At 55.0% G+C, this 22,845-nt stretch overlaps 1 protein-coding gene across 4 annotated transcripts in view; it reads left to right on the plus strand.

The window, feature by feature from the left end:
- PRDM16 (PR/SET domain 16) overlaps positions 1-22,845 on the plus strand; it is a 300,325-nt gene that overhangs the window by 145,568 nt on the left and 131,912 nt on the right. For all 4 annotated transcript variants that reach the window (XM_053576342.1, XM_053576343.1, XM_053576344.1 and 1 more), the window contains exon 3: positions 460-510. In XM_053576342.1, the coding sequence (XP_053432317.1) occupies positions 460-510 (51 nt within the window). The remainder of the gene's footprint in view (positions 1-459; positions 511-22,845) is intronic.

The following is a 22,845-nucleotide window of genomic DNA, read 5'->3' on the forward strand; positions in this document are numbered from 1 at the left end:
CTCCTGCCACAGCCCCGGGCCAGCCTTCCCCAGGGTGTCTGTGTCCTCTGTCCACTCTCCCAGCCACTCTGTTCTGGCCGGCCAGGGCGGTGTCTCCCCTCCTGCACCCCCACCCACAGGGCAAAGTTATCTCTAAACACAGCGAGTCCGATTGCTGGTGGGACTCAGAGAAGTTGTGATGCACTCATGGTGTCCATGTGTCCCCAGCTGCGCCTCTCCAGAGAGATGATGGTCCTGAGGGGAGGCCCAGAGTCCTCAGCAAATAGGCAACCTCTGTCGGGGTAAAGAGTCCCGGTTATCAGCACAGCTCTGTATTCACATTACCGAGAAGCCACTAGGTTTTACCCCTGCGATGTTGGGAACATCCTTGGTCATTCTCATGATTGATTGAAAACCCACAGCAGCTTGTAATCGGCGTCTTGTCAGAGACTAACAGCTCCTCTCCCACTTGTTTTGCAGCACATACTGACTGATGCAGAAGGGTCGTCCCAGGAGGGCTGCATCAAAAAGGTAGGAGGCCCCTGCTGCGTCCGCTGCCCTCCTGCCCCTTGGCATCCTGGTTGGCCAAGTCTGATTTCAGCTGTCCCTGAGTTGTGAGTGTCAGGGTATGTGTCACTGGAGGTCCCGGGGCAGTGAGTTACCTGACGGCCCTGTGTGCACAGAATGGCGGCTTCCATGTGACCAGGACGATGCTTATGTTCACTGTACGGGCTGGTGGAGGACTTTGCTGACCCATCCTGAGTCTTGAGACTGGAGGAGAGTCCTGTGCCGTGGGGACCCTGCGAGGCTGTGTGGGCACAGGGAGAGCGAACAATCCAGATGCAGCTGGTGCTTGTTTAGCTATTTAGCTATCCTCACTGTAAACTCACACAAACAGGGTGTGGTGGGCACAGTGGGAGGGGGGGAGAGGGCAATTTTGCTGTACTGACAGCTTCCAAAGAAGCCCCCAGTATCACTCTAAATATGCAAACTGTTAGGGCCAAGTAAAAGTGTCCACGTGGCACCAGCTCCCTCTCTGCTGACTGACGGCCTAAGGGCTGGTGGACAGACAGCAGCCCTGAAAGGTCCAGAGAGAGGTGTGGAAACTTGTGCATATGTGCACTGGGGGCAGCAGACGCTCAGAGCCAGGCACACCCCTGGGCTTGCAGGCTGCAGTCGAGACAGCAGGAGGAGGAGCCCAGTCACCAGCGTGCGCGTGCGTCACCTGCTGCGCACGCGCACGCACACCCGCGCACAGACGTGCGTCCGCAAGGTGGCTGATCCCGTGTCGGGGTTTTTCCTGTAAGATGAAGTGGCATCCTCTTTCTTGGCATCTTTGCTTCCAAGCGTGACTCAGCAGAGAGGGTCCGGCTCATTGAGGTCACAGATGGCGCCAGGGCTGGGATAGCGAGTCAGCAGGTCTATCAGTGTCACTATATCAAAACTACCCCTGGATTCTGTGACTCAGACGTGCGCGCAGGGCCACTATGAGACTTGTGGTTAGTTAGGGAGCTGATGCTCCATGAGCTGAGCGTTCGCATCATGTGGGCCTGTCCTCTGTGCCCAAAGTGAAAAGACAGCCCCAAGCCTCCATGGTCCGAGCCAAGGCGTTGGGCGGTGCTACCCAGACAGGACATACCTGCCACCTGAGCTTTGTCCACGGGGAGGGGGGACCTCAGGTTCAACCCCTGAGACACTAATTTTGGACAAAATGCTGTAATGGGAGATTCTTTGCCCCTGCAGTAAGGATGCTGGCAGTGAGTGGGCGGAGTACCTTGTCATCCCCAGTTCTCCCATGTCTGCAGCCAGCCGCGGAGGGACCCTCTCTTCTGGTAAAAGGCGTCCGTTCTCAGTACCCCCTGCCCACGGGAGGCCCGAGTCCTTTCCAGGGCACCCTGGCTGCACTGGGTGCAATTTCCCACAAGGTTGTTCTCCACTTTTTCTTTCTCCTTTCCTGCCACTTTAAACAATTTTATATTTTCTTAAAGGAGACGGGTATTAAGGCATTAAGCAGATTGGCTGTATTTGAAGGAATTGCAGCATTTTCACCTCCCAGAAACTGACCCTCAGCAAGTTCTAATCTTGCTGAGTGATCATGGCATTTGTGGTCCTCCCACCATGAACGCGTCACTGGCATGGGGAGACTCGCTGCTCCTGAACGTGCTGTGGAGGTGGCCTGATGGGAGGTTAGGAGGTGATAAATCTGTCCAGAGATGGCCTGTCCTGGCTGGGTACAAGGGTCAAGGCAGAGGGTCAAAAGGTCAAGTCTAACTTTAAAGGGCCATGAAGAGGCCGTGTCTGGACGCTTTTGAACGGGAACAGGAGGCAGGATGAGGACGGGAGTGGGCGCTGCACCCAGCCCTCGCCGGTGGCCGTCTGTGCCCTGCTGTGTTGTTCAGTAAACGAGTCCACCAAGCCTTGTCTGTCAAGGTGCTCCCCAAGTCTGCCCAGGCGCCAGCTCTGCTCTGTGTGTGTGGGGGGCGTCCCTTCCTACCCAGGCCCCAGTAAGACCTGTTGGGAAAGCCGGGTCAGGCCAAGGCAGGAAGTGGAAGCAGAATGGAGAGACCTGACCTCACAGCACGGAGCAGAAGGGTGTGCCCTCTGAACAGGCCTCCCTGCTCCCCTGCAGGACAGCCTGGGTGGGTGGGAGCTGCATAGGGGTGTCCCCACCGTCCTCAGCTCACCTCTTACCAGACAGAGAAGCTGCCATGCAGCACTTCAAGGCCCCCCGAATTGAACCCTAACATTTTTTTCAGCCTCCCACTGAGTGTGGCCATTTCAGCATTTGGGGGACTCAAGTGTTGTCCAAGGTCAACTTCGTGGGGTGATAAAAAACCTAACCCCGGGGCTTAAATCTAGGCCCTCCAGTTATGTTGCCAGAGGCTCCAGGAGAGATGCTGGAATTTAAAGGTGAAGGTTTTGAACACAGGAGCCGACGACCAGTACAGATAGCCTCACCCAGGCTCCCGTCCAGACAGCAGGTCCTGCCTCAGAAGCAGATGTGTGCTTGGCATGGTGTACATGTGTGTGATTTGTTTAGAACTAATGTCACTTTGCAGGCACAGATGTGCTGGCTTCAGGGTGAATTCAGTGTGACCCTCGGGGACAGGACGAGGACTCTGGCTTGTCACTTTTGTAGGTAGGGTCATCTGAAGGCACCCTGGGAGCATCGAGGGTGCTGTGTGACCTAGACTGGGTAGACCACATCTCTGAGCTTCTGTTTGTGCATCTGCAGGAGGATTCGACTTCCTGCTCTTTATCGACTTCAGTGAAATGTAGCAAAGTTAATTCAATCGATGGCTGGACATGTGAGGTACATAAAAGTTGCTATTTTATGGTGACATTACCGCAGTGAGTTATAAGTGTTGGGGAGCCATGTTCTTATTTGTTTGTTTTTGAGACAGAGTCTCACTCTTGCCCTGGGTAGAGTGCTGTGTCGTCACAACTCACAGCAACCTCAGACTCTTGGACTCAAGTGATCCTCTTGCCTCAGCCTCCCAAGTAGCTAGAGGCACCTGCCACAAACACCTGGCTATTTTTTAGAGATGGGGTCTCACTCTTGCTCAGGCTGGTCTCCAATTCCTGAGCTCAAGCTGTTTGTCCTCCTCAGCCTCCCAGAGTGCTGGGAGTACAGGTGTGAGCCACCGAGCCCAGCCGGGAAGCCAGGTTCTGAAGGCTGCAGAGCTTCACTCAGAATTTATAGGCGAGAGAGCAGGGCCTGAGGAGTCTGGAGATACTAAATTCAAACCCAGGACAGCAGAGGGGCCAGCAGCCCGGGGCAGGGGTCCTGCCAGAGTGACAGCAGCAGCCGTAGCTTGTGAGTTTGGGGATAGGGCCACTGCCAGGCACAGAGGACCCGCCTCCTCATTCCTCCCGCACCCTCTGGTTCTGGCCCCCATCCCTCCCTGCACTGCCTGCCCTGCTGGCTGAAGCCTCAAGCTTTGATGCTTACACATGCCCACCCCGTCCCAGGGCCTTCCCGCCCTGGTTGCGCCCTGGGCTTCGTCACCAGCTGTCCCCTAAAAGTCACTTTGGCTGCCAGTCGGCTGCCTCCGCCTTTTCTAGCCACAGTGCCTGGACCTCTGGGACTGCCCCGCGACTCTCTCTTTAGTCTCTGTTTACTTAGAGGGAAAGCCTGAGGCTCGGAGAGCAAACATCTGCAGGAGATAATCTAGCCAGTTGTCCATCCATCACTGGGGCGCGCGGCTCCCTGGAGAGCCTGCAGGAGCTGGTAATAAAAAGGCCGGGGGAAGAGGCTTTGGGGACAAATAAAGAGCCGTGTTAAGGGCTGCTGGAATGGATGGAAGACGTTATTAAGGCTCAATGGCCGTCTTATCAAAATCCAATAGGATACACATTTGGCAAAAGGCTTAAATTTATTCTTTGACTTTCTGGAGGGCTTGAATTTATCCGTTAACAAGAGTGTAGTCCACCCGGGAGATGGTATCGGCTGAAAGAATTTTGATTCAATCTCTTTGGTGATATGAAAAGGGGAGCACAGGCCACGACAGCCGTTCCCTTTGTCCACAGTATCTTGTTTCCTTCACCGGCTTGAAAAGGAAGGACGTGTTAATACAGAACTGGGGAGAAAATACAAACAAAAGGAAGTGGCCTTTTTCTTTTTTATTTTCTCTTCTCCTTTTCTCTACCCTTCTCCCCTGCCCCCAAATAAATATATCTGGAATTTGCATCCGTGGGGCTAGGAGGAGGGACCCACAAATGGTGCCTCTTCAGAAGCTTCTGAAAAATGTGCCCCAAGCCCCAGCCAGCCCCCAGGGCGAGGGGCAGGGAGGGCAGAGAGCTAATAAACTCTTACCGCAGGAAGAGGGGATGGTGATGGGTCCATAAATCTCTCCCTGTTATTATTATTACGTACAAAATGCTACAGGTCATAAAAGTCATCTGATAGCCCAGCCTCGCATTGTCCAAACAGGGTGATTGATTGATAATTATGATAATTTGTGAAATGATTATTTGGATGTTAGAACCACGTCCTGTCCCGCTGGGCTGCTGAGGGGATGTTTTCTATAGCCTGGCGCGGGCCATAAGCCCGCTGGTAACAGGACATCCAGAGGTCTCTTGGGTCCCTCCAGTGGGGACCCGGGGCCCAGAATGAGAGCCAGGCGGCTCCCAGAAGCAAGCGGAGACTGAACTACAACCACTGAGTGTCTTTTGTGCAGTGACTACTCTGGGGGGGGCCACACACCTTGAGGTCCAAACAGGCTGGCTGCCACGAGGCTGTGACTTGAGGCTGTTTCAGAGGACTAATTCACAGAATTCCTGGCTACACAGACGACTTTAGCGCTGTGCAGAACTGCCGAGTTTGTGTTCATTCTGAGCGGGTGGTTCTGCGTTCGTGTCCTCTCCTTGGGGGACGCAGAGGTATTTTCCAAGTGGCTGGAGGGCTGGGGTGGGAGGGGAGACCCAGCTCCAGAGCAGGTGCTGACGTGCAGTTCCACGCCTCCCTGCTGGGGCTGGAAGCTTCCCTGTGGCCACCCTCCATTTGCTTATTACCCTCAGCTACACTGAGGTCCCGTCAGCAAGGTGAGTTTCAGAAATGCTTTCCTGTTGCCTCTCCAGCCAGCGTGATAACTCGGCAGAGCACTGCCCGAGACGTGGCTGCCCACAACTGCGCTTCAGCACGGGGAAGCTCACCAGAGCCCCCAACCCTAAGAACCCTGCAATCAAAATTATTAATTTGCATGCGGGATCGGTTATGTCTTTATGAAATCAAAGTGTGTTTAGCTGCCCCCGAGACAGCCCCGAGTTGATTTTGATAATCTCAGCCTGAATAGACTCGCTCGGCGCAGTAAGCCGCTGACAAAAGACTGGACCGTGGCTGAAAGCCCTTTGACGACACGTCTCTCTTTCCATTGTTCCTGGGCTGCTGATAAAAGAACCGGGAGTCCATTAATTCAGTGAATGAACATATAGTAAAGTCAGTCCCCTCTTGAGAACAAGAATGTTGAGGTCAGCTCCGGTTGCCATGGAAACTAAGTACTCCTAAGAAGTTTGCATCCTTGATTCTGCTGAATCAAAGGCTGCCAAGTGGAGAGGTGTAATGCGGCAGCGGGAAGGAAGCCCCCTCTGCTGGGCCCCTGTCCGAGACAGCGGCCAGTGGCCCCCGGGACCCCTGGGTGTCCAGTTTTTTGCCTCTTCCCTTCCCCTCCCCGGAAGACCCCATGTTCACACAGGTGGAGGCTCATCTGGGGAGGCTGCTTCTGAGGCTCCAGTTCCCAGGGCAGAAACCAGGCCGAGGGAGGGGCCTAGCCCCAAGCTTCAGCCTCAAGGCACAGCCAGGGCCCTGGATGGACTCTGACCTCTGCCACCTCCCAGCACCTGAACTTGCCCCCTGGGGTGAGGCAGTCCTGCGGTGGCCCCTTCACAGCCTCGATAAGGGTGATTAATGGCCCGTTAGCATGGCCTGAGGGGAGTTACTGGCAGCCTCAGGCTGGGTGACAACTTTATAAATGTCACCCTTTACCTCTCCTTTCTAAATGGAGTTGATTCCACTTACCCCACCCCCGCCTCAACCTAAGGATCCTTAAATCAGCTTAAACCAGCAGATTAGGCTGAGAGAGGTGCAGCTAATTAATTTCCTGTGCAGTAATTTATTACCTGCCTGGTGGTGTCGTCCCCAGGGCTGTGTCTGAGGAGGCCTCTTCTCTGTTTCACCTTCCCTCACCTGAGAGTGCGGGGACTCTGGGCAGGCCCGGCAGGGGCCGCCTACTTCTCACTGGGAGCATCACTGAGAAATACCTGAGGCCCTGGAGAAGGGAGGTGGAAGGGACAAGGAAGGAGCCACAGGGCCTTGGGGGCCCCTGGCCAGGCATAGAGCAGGGGGTTCTAGTGACCCTTCTCTGGCAACAGAAACTAGCTCCACCCTGTTAACACTTCCTGCTGAAACGTGAATCTCAGCAGCAGATAAAACATTACACATTTCAGGACGGACTCAGAACTTGCAAACATGCCTTAACCCAGAATATAAACAAAGGGGCCTTCCCTCCCCACCCCAGAGACCCTAGGAGGCTGGGCCAGGCCACCCCTTCCCAGGCTGCCCCCTTTTAGACCTGGTTCTGTCCTCTGCCTTGAAGTCCGCAGCTCTGCAGACAGGGGAGTCTGCAGCTCTGCAGACAGGGGACAAGCAGAGTCTCTACTGCCCTGTATGCTATGGGGACTAAGCTGGTAAGAAGGCAGCTGTCGCCTAGCTCTGCAGGTCCCACGTTGAGGGCTGAGGCTGCCATATGCTGGTCCTCTTAGCCTCTGTGTGGTCATGGCACCTGCAGCGGTCAGAGCTCCCCGGGGTCTGCCCAGGGCCCGCTGCCTTTCCTCACACCCCAACTGACATCCCGAAGAGGCCCCTGCAGGAGGGTGCTAGGGAAGGCCCTGGCACGCCCCAGGTTCTCACCAGCACCCACTTCTGAGGCAGGATTTATTGGCTACATTACGCATTTTATGGGAGCCAGATGGTGGGTCAATAAACTCTGTCCGTAATCTTCAGGTGGGTGCAATATTGAGTTAATTAAATTGTGCCGTGCTATTAGGAGAGGAAAATAGATGGGCTCTGAGGCCTGTCCAGCCTCTTCTGCTTTAAACGCATAAACACACACCTCGAAGAGTCCCGCGGTGACAGGTTGGGCCGGGAGTTCTCTCCTCCCACGACTGCCACTCCCAGAGGGGAAGCAGTGTGGCTCCCGCTCCTGAAACACCTGCTGTGCTCGCACGACCAAGATCACTGTCATTTTGGATATAAGGTCAGATTCTGGGTTTATACAAACAAGCAGTCAGTGTGCTGGGTCCCTCTCCAGCCAGGTCCCAACTCACATGGGCGCTGGGGTCCCCTCCCTGTGACCTGGTCCCTTGCTCTCAGCGGTGTCATTCTGTGCCTGAAGGTGCTTCTCCAAGCCAATACAGAAGGGAGTTTGGGGACGGTGCCTGTGGCTCAAAGGAGTAGGGCGTCAGCCCCATATGCCACAGGTAGCGGTTTCAAACCCAGCCCCGGCCAAAAACTGCAAAAAAAGAAAAAAGAAGGGAGTTTGGCACACTCTCTTGGGGCAGGTTGAGCACTTGGGCTCCAAAGGCCTATTGTCCCCAGAGGGTATTTTCCCCATGAGGGCAGTTGGGGGCCGGGGCTGTGTACTTGAATCCTCCTTGGTGAGCCAGCAGTTTCCAGATGAGGCCCTGGGTGGGCCTTGGTCCTTAGGGTGGATAGGGGCTGTATGTAGCTCCTCAAGGTCTAGGTCTGCTCTAGCCCTGAGGAAAACTTCATGGGAACTCACCATGCTAGGAGGGGCTGCACTGGGACACTCCCTGAGGCCCATCTGGGGGAAACCGTGTGGAGGAGGCAGGGCTCCTCATGGAAGGCTCCACACCTGATGTAAGAAGCCACCTGCTCTTGGCAAGGGCACCTGCACTGGGATGTGGCATCCAGGTCCCAGGAGAGGGCTGTAGACCCACCAGCATCCCAGATTCCATGTGTCAGATGCTGACACCAGAGTGTGTGTACATGGGGGGATCCCAGGTGGGGTGCAGCTGGCGCCAAGCCTCTGCCTGGTGTACTCCCCACAGTGCCTTCCAGGCACGCACCGTTGTTGGACTATTGCTCAGCCTCTTGCTGAGATGGGAAGGGGTGTGAGGGAGAAGAGGGGCAGGTGCGGGTGTGCAGATGCAATGTCCACCCGCCCTGCCCCAATTCAGTGGTCTTCTGCCAAACGTCACCGATGTGCCAGGCGCTGCTGCTGCTGTCCTCATGACCATTTTTATAGAATGCTCGCCATGTGCCACGGTGTGTGTTGCAGCTCATTTTCACCCCATCTAGGTGTAACTGTCTCTGCTTTACCAAGTGGGAAAATAAGGCACAGAGCTTGAGTCCCTTGCCTCGGGTGGCGTATTAAATGAGGAAGACAGCTTTCGAATGCCTCCAAGCCAGTGTTCTTAGTGCTGTGTCCACCACTCTGCCCCAGGAGTGCCCCCAGATGTGAGCCAGGCTGTCGGGAATTGCAAGAACTTAGTTCAGGGAAAAACAAGAGGGGAGCAAGCTGGAGTCCTGGGAACAGGTGTATCAGCCAGCTGTTGTCACAACAGTGCTGGGTAACACACCATTCCAGAACTAGGGGCTTGAAACAACATTCGCTGCTTCTCACTAACTCACATACACGTCATGACGTGGGCTGGGTGGTGGGGCCTGCTCTGTGCTGATAGCTGGGTCCAGTTGCCCTGAAGGTCTACCACCCTCCTCAGACCTGTGGCCATCAAGGGCCATGCTGTCCTTCTGGTGGCAGCAGAAGAGGGCAGCACACACACCTAATTCCCACTGGGCCTCACACAGAATGGGCACTTTGTCTCATCTCACAGCCACAGCCACAGCCACCAGTACAGGAGTGGAAATGAGTTCTGGGGCAGCAGGTGTGGATGTGGGGACAGTGGCTATTAGGGACGATGGTGCCGTCTGCTGTGGCAGGCTCCCTGAGGAGGTGGCAGTGAGCTGACCCCTGGCTAGCTCCCAGATCTCAAGCTGAAGTGCAGGCGATGGCTTGCAGTGTGTTGCTGGAGAATAAGGCCCATGGCCCTGGCACAGAAACCATGACGGCAGAAAAGTGCCCCCTCAAGTAGGCACACAGCCCCCCAACCCACCTCACCAGCCCAGGGACCCTTGGTGCGCCCACCTCTTCCCCTGAGAGAAAGGCCCTGATCTTTGGTCCCAGCAGCCCATCCCCAGAGGAGCCAGGTCAGTCGCGGTATCCCAGGAGCCTACCGAGAGGAACTCAGATCGTCAGTCTTGTAAAGAGAGCCTTGACGTCCCACCCCAGAGAATATGGAGGATGCACACACGCAGGCTGCCCAGTGCAGTGGGCCAGTCTGCAGAGGCGGTGACTCTGGTCCAGCCACGTGACCTTCTGGAACAGGAAGAACTGTGTGAAGAGTGAAGTTATGGTGGCAGCCAGGGGCTCGGGAGGGAGCATGCAGGATTCTTAGGGGTGTGAAACTTCTCTGCAAGGTGCTACAGTGATGGATACGTGTCACTGCACATCTTTCCAGACCCGTGGAGCGTGTGCCTCGGCGTGAACTCTGGCGTGGCCGTGGGCTGCGGTGGTAGGAGCGTGCCGATACCGATACTGACCAGTCCACTGTGACAGGGCGGCATGTGGGGAGTGGCAGAAGAGGGCCAGGGGACTCCCTACTTTCCACTCTTTTTTCTGTAAGTCTAAAATTCTTCAAAAATAAGTATATTCACTTCAAAAATAAATTTTTCAAAAAGTGGCACGTCTCACACACATCTTAAAATATGAGCACACATGGAAAGACGTACATGAAAACCTGGGAGAAATTAGGAGAAATGCTGGTGCCTCTTGGGGACATGATGTCCATGGGGACGGTTTCACTTGTCATCATGAGGACTTGTGTGAGGAGCTTGGTCCAGTGCTGGCTGACACCCCGTGACAAGCAAAGGGTGCTAACGCCACAAGGCCCTTCTAACCGCTTAGATTCTAAAGTTCTTGTAGCCCAGGGTGTTGGGGCTCACCTTCATGTGGACAGGAACCATGGGTACAGCTGGCCCTAAAATATGGCTCTCTGCCCACCAGGAGCAAGAGGAGGGGGCTTTCTGCCCCCACCCCAGCTGGAGGCCACCATCCAGCCAGAGGCTGCGAGGGTGGTCACTGCCCCACGTCCAGGCTGAGCAGCCGGTTGCCAGTGTGATTGATTCCCTCCAGAGTTCTCTGCCCTTCAGCACGGCAACTAGAAAGTTCTAGAGAGACCCCCGCCCCGCCCCCCACACCCAGTCCTTACCATAAGCAGAGCAACCCCACTGAGTCACGCTGGTCTTGTAGGAAAAATAAGACTGTTATTTAGCTAAGCCACTGAGTCTGGGGGGCTGTTCGTTATGTTGGCATAAACTTGCTCACCCTGACTGATTTGTGCAAGGAATTCCTGGCACACCATCCAATTCTGTGTCCTCCGGACGCCTTTCATTCATGTTTCATCTGCTCAGCAAGCACACTGCTTGGAGCTTTACAGTTTGGCGTTTGAAAACTGTCTTCTCCACTTGATAGCGTCACCTGGGGTTCAACCAGCTGCAGATTACAGCCTGTGGGTACGATGGCCGACCTACCCCACATCTGAGCATCTGAACATTCTGGGGTATCCCCCCATCCAAGGGTGGCACTAAGCACCCACCGTGTAGCAGGAGCTGTCCCGGGTGCTGGAGACGCTGGGTGGATTCCAGTCTCTGCCTTCCTGGAGTTTGAATTCTTCTGAGACCTCGGTCATCTGCACAGAGGGGCCTCTACAGCTTCTGCTCTGTGTCCCCAGGTCCCTGGGTGCCTCCAGCCGCACCATTCTGAATCAGACACTTCTCGTGGGGGTGAGCTTCTGACCGCCTGCTGTGCTGTTTGTGTCTTTTGTTTTCAGCAGAAATGCTCCCATCCTGCCGCGTGGCTTGCCTGTGCCTCTGCACTTTGGAAATCCCAAGTACTCACTTTTTCTGGGCAATTCTTCCTTTTCATCTGTTATATATACGGGGGCAATCAGGAGGATAACAAATTGATTTTGGCCAGAAAGAGTGGGATTCTTAATTCAACAGATTCAGTGTGAGTGTACCATTTTCTTATTTAATAACATTTCCCTTCTTTGAATAATGCCCTCTTTCAGCAGCGACCTCTTTGTATGCTAACAGGATCCATTATCCCACCTGACACCCACTTCCATCAGCCAGGGCTGTCTTAGTGAACGGCTTCTTCTTACCCAGTTAACAAGATGTTTCTCCAGTATAGTGTTGATAAATTAAGTAATAAAAAGCAAGACTTATTATTTTATGTTGGAACCTTGCCTCTGTTATTTCTGAGCAATGGCCAAGACTCCGAGTATTAGCCACAGAAATGTTTTGTTGCCTGGGATGGAAAATTATCACATAAAGAGTCCGGTACATTGTTCATCATGGATCAGCTGAGAGTAAAGAGAGAGATTCAAAGACAAAAAAAAAAACAAAACAAAAAACTCCACTTTACCAGACTCACATGGGGAGCAGGGGAAGGGACGCGTGCATTCTGTGTTTCCTGGAGAGTGTCCTTCAAGCCCCAGCCGGGATGGGCTTTCTTCTTGCCTCCCAAGCCCAGGGCTCTGGTTACCACAGCTCTGAAAGGGCAGATAATTATCGGAAGAGAATCTGAAGCGTGGGCACCCCAGAGGGCTGCAAAAATAAAATGAGGAGGAGGAATTTTGAATAGATTTCCTCCCTTTGTATTTCTGTTTTGGACAAGAAGTGCAGAGGCAGGAGGAAAAGGAGCCGGCAAGGTAGAGAAAAACACCACATGAGGCCTCAGGAAAGTCTGGGTTGGCCGGCTGGGGAAGGAGGCTGTCTTTGCCCGTGTCTGCCCACGGGCTGCTCTTCAGCAGGCGGGACAGCCTGAGGCCATCTGAGTCCCTCCCAGCTCTCAGAGAGGAGGGTTAAGGCAGGTGCGGAAGCAGGAGGGCAGGTGGAGGGCCCCGCACAATGGCCGTGTCTTCCCGTCTGTAACGTAAGGCCCCTCAGGTGCAGTTATGCGTGACAGAGTCACACCTGCATGCTCACTGAGGTGATGGGCTCAGGCCACATCTGCTGGGTGCCCGGGCAGCCTCTGAAGTAGTGGCTGCCCTTCTCCTCTGCATCCAGGAGAAAACTGCAGTTCCGAGAGGTGAGCTCACTCATGTAAGGCCACGCAGGCCACGAGTGGCAAACGTCCCCCCTCAATCAGGCGGTGCCTCAGCCCCTCACCCTCCAGGCTATCCAGGTTTCTGAGGTGTCTAGAGGGGAAGTCTGTGTCCTAGAGCCAACCCTAAGTAAGGGCCCTGCTGGAGCTGCCTGCCTGCCCCCCTGCTCTGGACTGCCACCCTGTGTCCCAGCCTCCTCTCCCTCTGGGCAGCGAGGCTGCTCACCAGACCCTCACCCAGGAATTTTTTCTAATAGTAATCTTTGGTTCCAAAGTGTCCCTATGACACTCAAAGGCCTCTCACTTCTGGGCCCCTGTTTTTCCAAAATCTTACACCCTTCACGCCTCCCTGGTGCTCCTGCCACACAATTCTAGGGAAGCCCTGCATGCCCCCTGCAGCATGCACCTCCCTGTGCCCCCTACATGTTCTCACTTTCATGGGGAATCTCTTTGCTCTTTAAACAGGACATGGCAGCTTTGGCTGTGCGAAGCCAAGGTGCGCCTGCTCTGGTACCTGGGGGGAGGGGTGGCCTTCCCGAGTTGCCATAATTCCTGTGGTTCTTGGGGGGCAGGCCCAGCTCTGCTCAGCTCTGTCCCCACAGGCATCTCATCTGAGCGGCTCCAGAACCCCCACCAAGGCCTATCCACAAGCACACTCTGTGGGCTTGCAAGACTGGGTGGTGAAAAGATATTCTTGGGAGGCCAAAGTTCCGTCAGAGAATGTCTTTAACCTCTCAGCACCTGATTTCCTCGTGTGTAAAATGGGGTCCTCCCTTAAAGTTGTGGTGGTGATTATGCAAATTACAATGTATGTAGCATACTTCAAATAGCACCTGGAACATGCTTGGGGTTCAGATTGAGGATAATGATGATGAAGATGATGGTGACACTTATGAAGATGTTGATGATTAAGGCAATGATGATAATGGCTATAGTAATGATGGTGATGAGGATGATGAGAGTGATAATGGTGGGGATGGTGGTGGTGATGATGATGGTGTTGATAGTGGTAATGGTGATGATGGTGGTGGTGATGGTGATGGTTATGGTGATGATGATGACAATGGTGGTGGTGATGATGATGATGGTGGGGATGATGGTGGTGATGATAGTGGTGATGATGATGATAGTGGTGATGGTAATGATGGTGATGATGAGGGTGATGGTAGTGATGATGATGATGATAGTGGTGATGGTGGAGATGATGGTGGTTGTGGTGATGATGATGATGGTGGTGGTGATAGTGGTGATGGTGATGATGGTGAAGATGATGATGGTGGTGTTGATAGTGGTGATGGTGATGATGGTGAGGATGATGATGGTTGTGGTGATGAAGATGATGATGGGGATGATGGTGGTGATGATGATAGTGGTGATGGTAATGATGATGATGGTGTTGATAGTGGTGATGGTGATGACGAGGGTGGTGATGGTGGTAATGATGATGGTTGTGGTGATGATGGTGATGATGATGGTGGTGGTGATGTTAGTGGTGATGGTGATGATAGTGGTGGTGGTGATGATGATGATTGTGGTGATGGTGATGGTTGGGTGATGTTGGGATGATGATGGTTGTGGTGATGATGATGGTGGCAATGATGGGGATGATGGTGGTGATGATAGCGGTGATGATGGTGATAGTGGTGATGGTGATGATAGTTGTGATGATGATGGTGGTGGTGATGGTGATGGTTGTGGTGATGATGATGACAATGGTGGTGATGATGGTGGTTGTGGTGATGGTGGGGATGATGATGGTTGTGGTGGTGTTGGGGATGATGATGGTTGTGGTGATTATGATGACCTTGGTGGTGATGATGGTGGTCGTGGTGGTGGTGTGGATGATGATGGTGATGGTGATGATGGTGATGATAATGGTGATGGTGATGATGTTGGTGATATGATGACATCAGTGATGGCGGTGATGAGGATGATGATGGTGGTGGTGATGAGGGTGATGATGGATGGTGGTGATGATGATGATGATGGTGGTGATGGTGATGAACCCTTGTGGTCCCATCTAGACACAGTTATTATGTGGGAAAATCAAAGAGAACAAGAGAGAACATCATAGAGAATCAGACCAGTGCTGGCCTCACCGTCAGCCAGGGTGACCTGGACCAGCCATTTCAGTGCTCAGGGCCTGGGTCTCTTACTTGACCATCCAGGGCAGACACTCTGCACCCTGCTCCGGTTCCTGGGCCGGAGAGGACCCCAGGAGACAGGGCACAGAGTAGTGCCACAGAGAGTACCTCACAAACATGACGTATTAAAAAGAAAAAACAACAGGAAAAGGCGGAAAGAAAACTCATAAAGGTCCCTCACACTGCGGCCCTCTTGGGTGACCTCTCACACAGAGAAGCAGGCCTTGGGGAGTTAATAAGAAATACAGGACTTCCTGCAAGATAGTAAGTGGATTGTGACCCGTGAATTACTTTTTTCCTTTGAAAAATGATGCAGTCAGGTCAAAATATTTTTGCATTTCAAACACTTGAGTTCCTTTGTCCTCAGTGCTGACATGCCTTGGTTTCCACATAGCCTCACAATGCATGGAAACATCTTTCAACTGCCAGGCAGCCCTCCCAGTAAACCCACTAATTCATAATGTGAGTTTGGAGAGCTGGAGACAGGAGGGCAAGCAGAGGCCTCTGGGAAGTCTGTTTGCACAACCGTGAGAGGCCCTGCCCACCCGGGGAGAGCAGGGCCTGGGGTAGGGGCAGCACGGTGACCAGGCCACATGGTGGTACATACCTGGCCACCTGCTGTGTCTGCCTTCTGTGCCAATCGGGTCCTCAGGAGGACCTGCCGACATCTCTTGAGCAAGACTCCGGGTGGCTCCTCACTCCTTGGAGTGATAGCCCAGCCCAGGAGAGTTGGCATTCATCCCGACTCCCCCTTTGCCCGAGTTGACACTCAGAAGCATCCCCTGTGGGGCAGGTGTGCTCAGATGATGAGGGGGATCTTAGCTATAGCTGGTCTGGCTCCTGGTCTCAGGGGTCACGAGACAGCAGGTGGGAAAAAGACAATACTGTACACACCCCACGAGCCACCTGCCCCGCTGCCCTCAGACCAAAATCAAAGCCTCTAGTGTAGGGTGTTTTCAGGGAAAAGACTGCGTCTGCTTGTGTACCGCTGATGTCTCCTCAGGCACTCGCACTCAGTATAAGGGCTGGCCCAGATCGGTGTCCACTCCATGGGTGAGGAAATCAGGCACAGAGCGGTTAAGTAGTGTGCCCGGGGTCACACAGACGCCAGAGGCTTTGGACCTGGGTCCTCCAGTTCCACACTCTTAAGTGTGAGACATGAGGCTCTGTTCACTCAATGAGTGTGTGTTTGCTGTCCCTGGAGTCCCCAGACTCTGAAATACTAGGGATGCCCTCTCCCAGGAGAATGTATGGGAACCGAGGGGCAGCACCCCACTTGAGTTGGTGAGAGTCCATCTGAAGGCAAAGTCAGCCAACCAAGAAAATGAGCTCCGCCAGACAGAGTGGTGGCCTCACCTCAGACCCTCAAGGGATGGGCATGGGTCATCCCCAGCAGGAGGTGCAGTTGGCCAGAGCCTCCCCTGGGCCCCATCTCCCTCCACTCTTGAGCTTGAGCTATTCCTGGCCACCCTGCCCTCAAAACCGGATAACAGAGTTGGGAGAAGGACGCAGCTTGAAGAGAACCCACAGAGAAGAGCCCTGTGGTGGGAGGCAATTCAGTGATCGCACAGCAGTGACAGTGATGATAACAGTGGAAAGTGACTCCAGTGTGCAGTGGGCATGTGACCCCAGGATGACACCCGCTCTGCTGGGGTGTGGGGTGGGGATGGGCTACTGCTCCTCTGGGTGCGCACAGGGCAGGGCCCCAGGGGAGGTCCTGTTTTAGAAGGAAATGCTGAGCAGGCTGGGAGGTCTGTGGGGTACCAGCTCTTCTGGTGTGTGGCTTCTGGCCAGGCATTGGGCCAGTGCACAGCCCAGGGTCTCTTGGAACCCTGTACCCTGTGTCCTTCCATCTGGCCCTGAGAGTGTCTGAAGCTTCAGACACCAGAAGTTTCTTCCACTTGTTTTCCAGTTGCACTGCATGCCCGGGGATAGGGAGGCCGCCCTGAGAACACACCCTGAGAACCCAGGCGGCCCAGCACCCTGACTGTTGGAGGCTGGCTCTCTCTGCTCCCCATGGAGCTTTCCTGCTGGCCTTGCCCAGGTGCAGACAAATCGCCTCTAGACGGGAATTCTGGGGCCATCCTAAGTATGTGGGGAACGCTGTGCTCCTGCTGGGCCTGTCACTGGGCCCCTCCAGACAGGACCACCTGTCGGTGGTAGGAATCCTGTTCTCACAGCAGGGCTGAGAGTGGGCGGACCTAGCTCCCATCCACAAGACCCCAGCTCTTCACTGCCTGGAGGACAGATGGATATCTAAGGACCTTATCCCAGTTTAAATCAGACATGTGGGCAGAATTCTGATGTCTTTTGGAAAGCAACTGCTGGTCAGATGACGGAGGGGGCCCCCAGTAGCTTTTCCAGTTGCTCATTCACTTGGGTGTGCCTGGTTGGAGGGTGGGCTCCATCCTGCCCCAGCGCGGCCCTCTTCTCCTGAGTGGCCAAACTGGTGACCCGCCTAACTCCACCTACCCCAGCCATTCCCCTGCAGTTTTCTGAGCAGGCCCTGAGCCCCCAGTGGTGAATGGTCAGGGCTGCAGGGGCCCAGCAGCTCCAAAACCTGGAACAGGCATGTAAAACTCAGATCCAAAGCAGTAAATCTGCGTGCAGCTGCCAGTAACAAGCAGCTCTCCAGGCCACAAACGGGGGGCTGTGTGACCAGGGCCAGGCCAGGGGTGTTGAAGGAGCCGCCGAGATAGAGAGGGAACACGGTATGGAGGGCAGAGTCTGGCATTCCAGGCAGGGGGACAGTCATATCCCAGGACTGGGTAGGAGCATGGGCTGCAGGCGGTTGGAGGGGCAGAAATGGGGGGTGATCGACATCGGCGTATTTGGGTATGTTCAGGGAAGAGAGATAGCCTGTGGGTCCAGACAGCTGCCACTCTGCCATGGATGGTAGAGTGGGGACATATGAAGATGGGAAGCCGGATGCAGTTTTATGAGCATGGGGAAGCCCTGGGCTGGGCAACTGACCCCCTCCTCCCACCCCAGGGAACAGAAAACCTGCCGGGGCACAGGAGGGAGCTGAGGCTGGCAGGGAGCAGGAGAAGCCCCACCTTGCAGAGCTGCCAAGGCCAAGGGGGAGTGGTCCCTTAGAGTGGGATGGAGGATGACCGAGAAGGATGAGCCAGTGAGGCTTTGGTTGGGCTCTTTGCCATTGTGGCCTCAGCAAGAGCATCTCCCTGGGGCTGGGGCAGAAGCCCCGGGGTCTGACAGAGGAAGCCAGTTGGCCTGGGTGTCTGGGCAGGAGATAAAGATAGTGAAAGCCAAGGGCTATGGGCTGCTGCAGGACACAGCTCAAGGTCAGGGCTTGGTGGTTCCAGGGGCCACCTCGGTGTGTCCTGGGAATGCGAGTCAGGGGCAATGGGTAGGGGAGATCACAGTGAGCCCCAGCTGCACAGAGCCATCAGCCCACTTGGCATCAGTGCCCAAGGAGGCCCCTGGACCTGCTTCGGGGCATGGCTGGGACCCTTGTTCTCTGCGATGCCCTGACTATCACCAGGCTCCCTGGGCCTTGCAAAGGCCAGGAGGTCACATCTGAGCCCACCCTCTCCCCTTTGAGGGGCACCCTCTAGGCCAGGTGAGGTGCACGGTCACCTCTCTCTAAGCCCCCATTGTCTCAAGTCCAGCCAGGGCAGTGAGCAGCCCGTTTGCTTAGTCAGCAGGAGCCGTGGTGAGCTCCAGTCATCATAAATGCATATTTAATAACCGTTCTTGGGGAACGCACCGCTTCAGAAGTTCAGAAATGGGCTTCGCTCTTCAGCTGGTAATGAGAAGTTAATAAAAGTGGGATTTTGTGCAACGCTGGCCCTCTGACATCTTAATCTTTATTAAAGAGACGTAAACTTCCACGGAACTGGCAGGCCTGCCCAGCACAGCCGGATGCCAGGAGAGCCAGGCAGAGGTGGGCCGAGGACGGCTGAACACTCCTAATCCACCCGAGAACAATGTACACTGGAACCTTCTCTCCCTGGGCGTTCCCGGTGCTTGCCTAAGCAGACGTGAATTAATTATCTCCCCCTGGGAGAGTTCGCACTTGCAAAGAAGTTAATAAATGTGCTCCCTGCATGCTGTGGTTCTTGCTTCTGATGGAAGCAGGACCCCGAGGCAGAGCTGACTCCCTGGGTCCCAGCACAGCTCCCTCGCAGAAAGGAGGCAGGGTTCTGCGCCGTCCAGCTTACCTGAGGGACAGCAGCAGGATGTGTGTTTTGAGGCTTTCTTCTTTTAATTGAGGTGGAATTCACAAAGCACAGCTAATGGTTTTAAAGCAAACAGCAGCCAGCTCCGCACAGGCCCAAAACATTTGAGTTCATCCCAGAGTGGACCCTGGGCCCCTGAGCAGCCACTTTCCACCCCGCCCCTCCCCCAGGCCCTGCCGACCACACACTTGTCTGTCTCTGTGAATCTGCCTGTGCTGGGCGTTTCATGAATGGAATTGTATGACCTGTGACCTTTTATATCTAAATGTCTCCCTTAGCGTGTTCTTGACGTGTATTTGTATAGTGGCAGGTGTCAGGGCTTCACTCGTTTTTCAGGCTGAATACTACTCCACTGCGTGGGCAGACCACACTTGCCGAGCCACTCACCCACGTGTGGCCCTTGTGAGTGGTGCTGACATGAATATGTTCATGCGGTGTCGGTCTGAGCCCCTGTTTTCAGTCTTCTTGGGTCGATGTCTGAGAGGGGGATAGACACAAGGCCTTTCCACACTAGCCCCACAGGGCTCCGCCAAGCTCCATCCCTGGGGCCCATGTTCTTTCTACTCAGACCAGCTCAGAAGGAGGCCTGCTCTTGGCACCTGCTCCTGGCTCCTGTAAATGGGGCAGCCCTCCTGCCCCCACCACCAGCATGGATCAGCCGTTGGTGACAGTGGAAGTAGAGGGCCCCCCGGGCAGCTCACCCCTCCCAGGATGAAGGCCGGAGAAGTGCACCTTAGGTCGGCTCAGCAGGGGGATCCCAGCATGGAGCCTACACTGTGGTTTTAGGTCCTGCTTCAGTTGGGGCCGAATCTGCTGGTGGTTCACAGAAACATGGATGCAAACCAGCCCACCTGGGGCTCTGACCTGAGGAGCCACAGCCAGTGACCCCAAATCAAGCTTGTTTGTGCATGTGTGAGCACGGTGCCGGGGTCTGCTGTGCGCTCCCCGCCACCCAGCGCATGTGGGATGAGCTGTGCATGGAAGTGTGTTTGTCATCTGCTAACCTACCAGGGGAAGGAGAAGGGCAGGGTCTTTGTCAGTCTCCAAGCAATTAGGTTAATTAAAAAAGAAAGCTTATTGGGTAAACATGCTTTGAGATTGTGACCCCTTAATTAATGGACTGTGGGGAGAAATTACAGCAGTGGCAAGATAATTAACACGTGTGCTTCATGGAGAGCTGTCAGTCCGGGATATGAGGACAGGACGGCCGGGCTGGAGCAGGGCAGCTTCCAGCACCAGCTGCTGGGAGAGATGCAGCCTCGAGCGACAGCCTTGCTGGAGCAGCAGGCCACTGACCCCAGCCACTGGGGCAGTCAGAGAAGGCCAGCCTGTTCCTTCCAGAGTCAGCTCTTTAAAGACCAGTGCACTCAGCAGGAAGACACCTCCTCCACAGTGCCTGTCCCCTGCCCCCCGCCAGCTGTCTGCCTCAGGAGAGGACCATGGCCTGGGGACAGCAGAGGGCTCCCCAAGGTTGGGCTTCTCCTACTGCCAGCCTGAAAGTACACAAAAATATTCTACCATTCTTAGAACATTGGAGGGCTCTGTGCCACTACCCAGTTCAGGGCCCCCAAGCCTCCCCTGCTAAGTGTCTCCAGAGAAGGGGAGACAGGTGGCTTCACCTGCTAAGCCAAGCCAATGAAATGCTGTCTTTTCATCTCATTTCTGGGGTCCGGGGCGGGTCCCAGGGCTGAGACCTGCTTTGTGAGTGATTCTTTGGACCCATGACCACATCCCTTCCAAGGGTTTCTAGACACTGGGGAGCCTTTCCAGGCACCCAGGGCTTGCACAGACCTCCAGAGACTGGGCCCTGGGGGATGGGGCACCTGAGGCTTGTGTTGTTCTCAAGGGCAGCAGAAGATAGGGCAGGTGTGGATGTCAGGACCCTGCGGAGTCTAAAGCAGTTCTCAACCTGTGGGTCATGACCCCTTTGTAACAATGAAAATACATCGCAGCATTAGGAAGGTTGAGAACCACTGCTTTAGACGGAGGCTCCAGGCAGGAGCAGCTGGTGATAGCCTCGGGATTCTCGAGGTCTGAGGCCGACTGAGGCCCGTGGAGCACCTAGTGGCCACCATGCAGGATGGCGTGTCCTCCCCAAGGTTGCCTGGGTGTCTGCCATTCTGCTATCCAGCCCTGGCGGCCTCGCCCACCCCACGGTATGAGTGCCAGGAGGCAGGGCTGGCGGAAGTCTTTTGACTTTTAAGGGCAGAGACAGAACATTCGGCCCATTTGGGGTTCTGGAAGTTTCAAGGTCAGAATCAAAAGCCTCCATCTTTGATGGCAGCTAACCCTTAAGGAGGGAACTAGGCATTTCCCCAAATTGACGCAGCTGCCTCTGGCTGCTGAACAGAGCCCATGCCCTGGGAGGAGTCAGAGAGCCTGGGACTTGCCCGAGGGGTGGCTCAGAGTAAATAGATGAGTTTATTCATGGAAGACCCTTCTGTTCCTAGCAAGGCCCCCTGGGATCTATCACGGGGCTACTAGAAGTTTGGGGTAAAGAATTCAGTCTTGAGCCAGTCTCTTCCCAGTCTCTGTCCACCACCCAGGAGACTCTGCCCAGAGAGGTCACCACCTGAGCACAAAGTCTCTCTGCAAGAGGTGTGGAAAGGCTGACCTCAGAACTGCCCTTGGAGTAAATCAGTCTAGAACCTGTAGGTGCGCTGGAGCCCTCAGCCAGCCAGGGGACCATCTGGGCAGTCCAGGGTGCCGGGCAGAAAACCAAGAGGTTGTATCTTCCGGCTGTGGTTCAGGACAGGGCCAAGACCGGGTGGCAAGGTCTCCCCTCCTCTCTCACTGTCCTTGCTGTCCCAGGAGCCCCCACTACACACCTCTATCCTCACCACCTGTCCTGCAGGAGGGGTGAGCTGGACCAATCACCCCTGGGCCTGGGACAAAGTTCCCACAGAATGAGACAACTTCACCCGTCCCCAAAGGTACCTGTCAGCTGTCTGACCAGGGGCTGGCCAGACTGGGACACATTGTCCTTGTAGGTGTAGGTGGCAGGAGGACAGTAGCTTCTGGCAGTTTCCGGAAGCTTCTGAAGATGACCAGGAAGTGCTCAAACCCCAGGGGGAATCCAGTGCACAGTTGCATTCAGGGGAGTGCGTAAGGACCATGGTTCTGCCCAACCAGGGTCCCATTGTTCATCTTGTGTGTGTGTGTGTGTGTGTGTGTGTGTGTGTGTGTGTCTGTGTGTGGCATTCTGCCCAGGGCCAGGCACCCAGTGGGGACTTTGTTAAGCTGCTCTGAAGCCCGTCTGGCGAGGCAGGGGCTCTGCAGGGCCCCGCAGTCACCTGCAGCTCTCAGGACAAGATAGACCAATACCCCAGCCCACAGGCCAGTGCCGGCCCTGTCCTCTGCATAGAGGCCTTGGCCGTGTCACACTAGGTGCCTGGGAAACGCCCGCCTTCCAGCTCTGTTTTTGGAGGGACATCGCAGCAGAAGCTTAGATGTGTCCCGACCTCCCCCTGGCTCACAGGTGTAGGTTTAGACACACTCATGTACTGGCTTTGCTCCCTTAGTTTCTCCTCAGTTGAGGAAGGTTTGAAAACTCCTCTGATGGGGCCTGTGAGGCCTGGGTCCTGCCAGGGGGTCCTGCCTGACCTCTGGACCAGTGTTCCAGGCCATCCCTGGAACTGCACTTGTCTCCAGGATGAGAGCTGACCTCTGCCCTCCTTGGCCTGGGCCCCAGGACCTGGGCTACTCTGAGCCTTGGCTTCTCCCCTGTGGGAACCTGCATCATGGACCATCCTCGTGGGGTTGCACAGAGGACTGAGTGGGACATACAGCTGTGTGGCCATGTAGGGCCCTACTCTCTTGCAGTAGGAGCTTGCAGGT

Source organism: Nycticebus coucang, chromosome 22, assembly GCF_027406575.1.
Source record: "Nycticebus coucang isolate mNycCou1 chromosome 22, mNycCou1.pri, whole genome shotgun sequence".
In the NCBI taxonomy this organism is placed as follows: Eukaryota; Metazoa; Chordata; class Mammalia; order Primates; family Lorisidae; genus Nycticebus; species Nycticebus coucang.